Here is a 6,480-nt window from a genome sequence, read left to right as displayed (position 1 = left end):
AGGTCAATCCGATCTGAGAAGACTTCCATCGGTCAAAGGATTTTTAGGGGGTTATTTTGGAAACATCAATATCTGGTGGGGGGTTTATGTGTTAAAGTATAAACTACCGTACGTCATGAATCCAAGGTTCAAGGATTGTTGCTTGCACGCTTGTAAATAGGAGTTTCTTGCACCACAGTCGTTGCCCTAAATCTTACCTCAACAGGGAGTATACAACGTAAGGATGAACTATAAAGAAGTGAGTGCATAGAAAAAAACTTTATAAAGTTCAAACAGTTCTTTAAAATGAAATCTAATTCCTTGTTGGATGTATACAATATCTGGTGGTGTAGGGCAGCTATGTATCACTTAGCATCCCCCCCCCCCCCCCCCCACCCCCACCCCCCTCCAAAAAAAAGCTGGATAAAGAAGCCAAGTCCATAGCTCCTGCGTGGACTAGTCTAGCAAGGGAAGTTTCTTTCCGAAGACCAGAAAGCACGTTACCAAAACACACACACTGATGCATTAGGACGATGGGGACAGAGCTCCGTGATCCAGAACGCTTTAGATTCTAGTTCATTGCTCTTGGAAAAAAATGATGAGGAGACATCAACACCTGTAGATTCTTGTCCAACGCTTCTGAAGAAACAACCCGTTTGAGTGCAGACATCTTGTCGCTGGTTTAGATACGGGTGTTCCAGCTTATCTTGCTAGTGCACTTCTGATGTAGTAATTGGGGGTATCTTGTGAAATTAAAAAAAAAACAGAGAGAGAGATTGGAGCTTGAACGTCCCTGTCGGGCCATGAAAGGCGCTCTTTCTTTTCCTGAAATAAAATAGACCTGCTGTGACACACTTGTTCACCAGCATAAAAGGTTTCAAATATTCCTTTTGCTTCGCCTTTCCATATTCCTCTCCAGCATATCTTCGATTTTCTAGTTGGCACTTGGCGCTGCCCTTCTTTTCCTATCGCTGGTATATTCTCCGCGGGCATCTGTTAGGCTGATTTCAAAGGCGATTTCTGTCATGTATCCCATCGCTTAGTCCCTTTTCCTTTGAAAAAGACTGTTCTTTCCCATTGTTCCTTTCTGATAAGGCCACCGTTTCTGTTTTTCTTATTTGCCTCTATCTGGCTATGCTGTTTGTTAGGTTTTTGCCCAGCCATTGCATGTAATCATAGGATCAACAACCATTTCATAATTCATCCACATAACATAATCAGATTCAAATGTATCTAAAATAGATGTGCCTGTCTTTAATGATCTCCTGTCATGTATGTATACCTATGTTCTGCACCAGACAAAAATGATAAGGATTTTTTTTTAAAAAAAAATCGCTTTGCTCCCTTACACAATCTTCTGTCCATCGTTCCATGCCTTTTGTCGTGCTGTTATGCTGGTGCTGAATCTGTCGCTGCAAAATGCAAATCCCTCTCGGCCGTCTCTTTCCCTCTGGTTTCCTGCTGCACTACCTTTCTGCGCGCGGCGCCGACGCCGAACAAAGCGAGCAGTGTGAGCGTGACCGCGCACAGCCGTGGCCATGTACACCCCCTTCTATCCTAGGATTGCGTAGGGGACCAACGAGCCCTAATTCGTTCAGAAAAGCAGAAAAAGAACACGGATGGCCAATGGCAACCAGCCCTGCGTGAAAGGCCACAGCTTGCGAGGACGCTTTGGCTAATCTATAGTATGTAGTAAGCCAGTGCTGTCACTTCTCGAGCTTTAGTTTCGCAGCGGTTGTTCATGGATTGGTCGGGCAGGCTTTCAGGGACCACGCTAAGCTAGCTGCTTCTGCAGTTTACTGAGCCGTTTCTGAACTCTGATGAAGCTAAGGCTCTTTTGCAGAGGTCCATCCATGGCTTTCTTTGGTCAGAGTATATGTAGGAGCCTGGACCATCGCCGTCTAGCGCTCACCATCAGTTTTCCTTGACATGCCATGTTTGGCCGGTACTATGTGAAGATCTGGCTCTAAACTCTGAAGCAGGGATGTGAGTGTACTCTCCCCTTGTTCTGTGGACCTCATGCGGCGTTGGTGACATGGACCATGCATGCATCAGAGCAACATCACGGAAGAAGCATCAGATTTGCAGCTCCTTGTTATTGGTGGGGCACCGGGATTTAGGTGATCTCGGAATAATGTTTGGCTGATTTTTGTGCATGGAATTGATGAATAAAGAAGATTTGGTTGCTTACGTATGCTGGAATATAGATCTGGTCGTTGAAGCTTTGAACTGCTGGGGTTCAGTAACTGAAGTACCTACCAATATCTTTTCGGATTCATTGGGAGAGCTACACTTCAATAATTTTGGGTTCGTTCCAGCTTGTTCCATCCAAACAAGCCTAGCTTTAAAAAAATTTGAAACTAGAGATCAGCTTCATAAAATTCATTAAGCTCTTAAAGGGTGCTTTACAAACACTGTTTTTATACCTTGTTATTAAGTTGCATGAAAATTACTCATCGCGTCACTGGTTACACACAACATAGCGTTTCGGATCTCTCGTGACAGCCACCAATCATCAAGGATAATCAAGGAAAACTCACACAAAACAATTGTATTATAAAAGTTGGAGTCCATGTGTAAGCCAAACACTCATCGAACCCACTATAAATAATTTCTTGGAGCTATTTTATGGTGAAGCTTGAAAATCGAAACTGAAATTTTTGAAGTGAAGCCCTACAAAACATGCCCTTAGGTCGACTCCAGCAGTTCATCAAAGTTTATTCATAAGCACTGTTTTTACACTGTAGACTGTACTGTTCGCAGAATAGAGTTTGAATATGAGTATGGATATGAATAAGTTGTTGGAGATGATCTTAGTAGCATGGTGAATTCTGGTTTCAGCCTGATTGGAAGGATGAGCAAATGACAGAAATGTCCCTTTCATCTCCTATCATTTTTCACCACTGATGAATATTTCTATCAACGGTCAATTTGATTAGGACTGCCAGATTTTAAAACCAACCTGAGTTGAATTCTTCCTAGCTGTTGCTTATGATGGCAGTGTTGGTTAACTAAACTGTAAAAACAGGAACCCTGAATTCGCTAGTGCACTTTATTATATGTAATTCACATTGTGGCCAACTAGTCATGCGAATCATTGCAAGCTGTTTTGTTTGCCGCCGTCGTCTCACTGTCAGTGCACGTCGTTCTCGTCCGTGGATACTTGCAGATGCAATTGCCGTGCGCTTTCAGCCTTGTACCAATTTGCCATGCACAGTTCAGGTAAACGCGTTAAGCGGTTCTTCTTCCTTGAACATTGATTAGAAAGAAACTAGCCAGACCTCGTCGCTATTCTAAAACCCAGAAGCAAATGCTACCGTTACAGACACCATCACTTCAGCTTGGGTGGTTTGATACCGCAAATGGCAAGGCAGGTCATTGCCATTGCGGTACCAAGTGGTATGTACACGTGTGTAGTTGTCAAAACTTGGCAGAGGCGAGGTGGTTAGCCCTCTGCCTACACCTGCCATGCATGGCTCGATCGGTGGCCATGGCTACGTCAAAACTCGCGGGGATCGACGAACAGGACCGTCCCGGACGGCGCCGGCGCCGCCCAGCCGTCCCCGTCGTCGGCATTCGTCTTGGTGAGGTTCTTGATGCACCAGACGTCCTCGTCGCAGGAGAAGCGGCGCCACCTCGGGACGGCGGCGGCGGCTGGGTCGTCGGGCGCGACGTCGGCGGCGACGACGGCGCAGGCCGGGTTCTTGCGGGCCACGTTGTGGGCGTGGTGGCAGAGGGAGCGGAGCAGGGCGGGGCCCGCGGGGCCGGACATGCGGAGGCCGTAGAGGAGGTAGGCGCCGAAGGGGCGGAAGATGTCCGGGATGGAGGGGACGCGCATCCACGGCGCGCCGCGGTCGAGCGCCCGGAGCGCGGCGAGCGACGCGCGGAGCAGCGCGGGCGCGCCGCGCACGCGGAGGCGCATGGAGCGGGTGGAGTCCCAGACGCTGAGCACGGCGAAGGACGGCGGGGCGGACGGGTCCGGCCCGCTCTCGATGGCCGCGAACGTGCCCAGCGTGAGCTTGTGGGCGAGCAGCGCCGGCATGTCCGCGGGGAGGAACTCCGTAGCCTGCGGCGGGGACAGGCGCGCGTACGCGGCGGCCGCCAGCGGCGGCGGCAGCTGGAACACGCGGTGCGCGCTCGGTATGGGCAGGCAATGCGCGTGCACCGGCCGGCCCAGGAACTCCGGCCGCCGGAACGGCGCGTACCCGAACCGGCCCGTGAACAGCGCCAGCGACGCCGCGTTGGACGTCGTCGTCGCCATCGTCGCGTGCGCCGCGCCGCGCTCACGGCACCACTCCTCCGCGCGCTCCACCAGCGCCGTCGCGATCCCCAGCCGCCTGCAAGGAAAGCGCAATTAAGGTGAGCACGCGGCCGTTCAAAACCACGCGCGCGAGCGGCGGCGCCTCGGGGACCGTGCGCGGCGCCTGCAGTGGACTCCGGCCAACCAGCCATAACGGTGGGGCCCCCCTCCCTCGGACGGCCCACTCCGCGGGGCGGGCGATTAGGCAAGCAGAGAAAGTACGTTGGTGCCAAGCAGAGATACGGACGCATTGTGTTGTGTGCATGCATCCCCCGCATGTGGTGAGAATCGAAGAAAAGGAAAGAAGCGGTGAAGTACCTGTGAGACGGAGAGACCCTGAGGCCGAGGAGGCAGGCCACCTTTACGTACGCCGGCGGCGACGGCTGCTGCTCCTGCTCCTGCTTCGGGTTCGGGGAGGAAGAACGTTTCTGTTTCTTGCCGCCGCCTCTGCCCACCACCCTAACGCAGGCCTTGATGAGCCCGACCATCTCCGCCTCCTCGCCGTACTCGGCAACCTGGGCGTTGCAACTTCGTCATCAGCCAACGTACATACAGAATAATCTGATAAAATTGTCGCTGTCGAACGCATCTTTCATTCGTGCACATCAATTATCACTAACAAATTGATCTGTCCCTCAGTGTTTGAACTTCGAACAGTATTACATACCAGAACGATCGGATTGGTGTACCGAACAAACAAATCGATCGAGCTTCTTTTGTTTATCACTACTAATTATGCGCTTGTTAATTCATTCGGTGGTAGCTTGCTGCGCGTAGATTAGTTAGGCCGCCACTTACCAGCATGACGTGCTCCGGCGCGTGGCGGACCCTCGCCAGCGGGTCGCCGACCTGCTCGACGGAGAGCGACATGCCCTTCTTCTTCTTCTTCTTTTTCTTCATCGTCTTCCGCAGCTTGCTGCCGCTACTGTCGTCGTCGGCGGCTGTGGTGTCGTCGCCGGACAGGCCGACCTGGCACCGGCGCTCGAGCTCATCGACCGCCGCCAGGTCGCTCTCCATGTTGAACTCCCTCACCCTAAACGACACCTTCCTCTCTCCATCCATGACGCCGACCTCAGACGACAGTGTCTAGCCTATTAGCTTGTTCGTCGCTGTCGCAACTAGCTTAGCTTAGCTCAAGGAGAGCTTAGCTTGCTGTGCTGCTGCTCCTCTACGACGAGGAGGGCGTGCGGCAAATTTATACAGGTAGCTAGTAGGCTGGCGGGGAGAGACGAGAGCGGGAGTGAGGAGAGGGGTATTGTGGGGACGGGGCAAAATAGTAACCTCCCACTCCCAGTGACGCAGAGAGAGAGAGAGAGAGAGAGAGAGAGAGAGAGAGAGAGAGAGATGCAAGGACTGACGGAGAACAAAGAACAACGGCGGCGTTTGTGTAATAGGCTAGTGCTAGCTACCATTCCTCTTGGATTAGATTAGTGGGGAGAATGGAGGCGATTTAACTGCCTGGTTTATTATTATTTTTTTCAGATAGAGCCTAATCTAGCTGAACGAAGTGGGGCCCAGTTCGTGGTGAAAGACTATAGTTCAGTAGCTGTTCGTTCATTCACACAGAAACAGTTTATTGAATTGAAGCTAGGCGCCAAATCAGCCTAGCTTAGTAATCCTATTACTCTAAAGCACACCGGCCTTTAAACAAGTGAGATTCTTTCCAGTTCAACAGAGGTTATATAATAGGGCGATGGGAATTAGGATTTGTGAGGCCGGAACCTACCGATTGTAGGGCATCCGAACATATATTCCAAGAGAGGCGGTTCTGGAGATATGATTCACAGAGGATCAGTCTTCTTGGCAACGCACAAATAAATATATAAGTGGACGATGATGGACGTTTTATTTAAAATTTTGTAGATGGAAATAAAAATACGTTGCCCAGATATGATCCAAATGAATAAAGAACATTATTCTGTCGTTGAAATAAAAAAATCTGAAAAAAATCCTTTGGCAGATATACTAGTGAATTTGCATAGCGCTATTTCTCAGTGAAGGTAAAAACATGTGGACTATTGTACTGTACTGTAGGTTTATATTCTCGTCTTCTGCTATTAAAGTGAAGTTGGTCTGTTCGCTGCAACCAACGTTTGGCTCGGTTTGTCAGAGGAACTCCTTTATAGATTATGTCATGAAAATTTAATTAGACCTCTGTATTTCTCTATTTGTATAGTTGAAAAGATTTAAGATAAAAGCAA

The 6,480-nt window shown here is 49.9% G+C and overlaps 1 protein-coding gene across 1 annotated transcript; it reads right to left on the bottom strand.

Moving 5' to 3' along the window:
* Nucleotides 1-3,006: 3,006 nt before the first annotated feature.
* On the bottom strand, nucleotides 3,007-5,468 carry LOC103638826 (probable N-acetyltransferase HLS1-like). The gene is made up of 3 exons (XM_008661632.4): nucleotides 5,078-5,468; nucleotides 4,598-4,794; nucleotides 3,007-4,316 (listed from the first exon to the last, which is right to left on the bottom strand). The coding sequence occupies exons 1-3, from the start codon at nucleotides 5,339-5,341 to the stop codon at nucleotides 3,479-3,481; spliced, it is 1,299 nt and encodes a 432-aa protein (XP_008659854.1). The 5' UTR covers nucleotides 5,342-5,468; the 3' UTR covers nucleotides 3,007-3,478.
* Nucleotides 5,469-6,480: the final 1,012 nt, after the last annotated feature.

This window comes from Zea mays, chromosome 9, assembly GCF_902167145.1.
Source record: "Zea mays cultivar B73 chromosome 9, Zm-B73-REFERENCE-NAM-5.0, whole genome shotgun sequence".
NCBI classification, from domain to species: Eukaryota; Viridiplantae; Streptophyta; class Magnoliopsida; order Poales; family Poaceae; genus Zea; species Zea mays.
The sequence above is the reverse complement of the archived record's forward strand: the minus strand, read 5'-3'. Positions and strand labels throughout refer to the sequence as shown.

Excerpts from the sequence above, each read along its gene's own strand:
- LOC103638826 (XM_008661632.4), bottom strand. The coding sequence starts at position 5,341 with ATGGATGGAGAGAGGAAGGTGTCGTTTAGGGTGAGGGAGTTCAACATG. Across the intron at positions 4,795-5,077 it reads CGCCGGAGCACGTCATGCTG|GTTGCCGAGTACGGCGAGGA; the intron begins GTAAGTGGCGGC and ends TGCAACGCCCAG. Across the intron at positions 4,317-4,597 it reads AGGGTCTCTCCGTCTCACAG|GCGGCTGGGGATCGCGACGG; the intron begins GTACTTCACCGC and ends CTTTCCTTGCAG.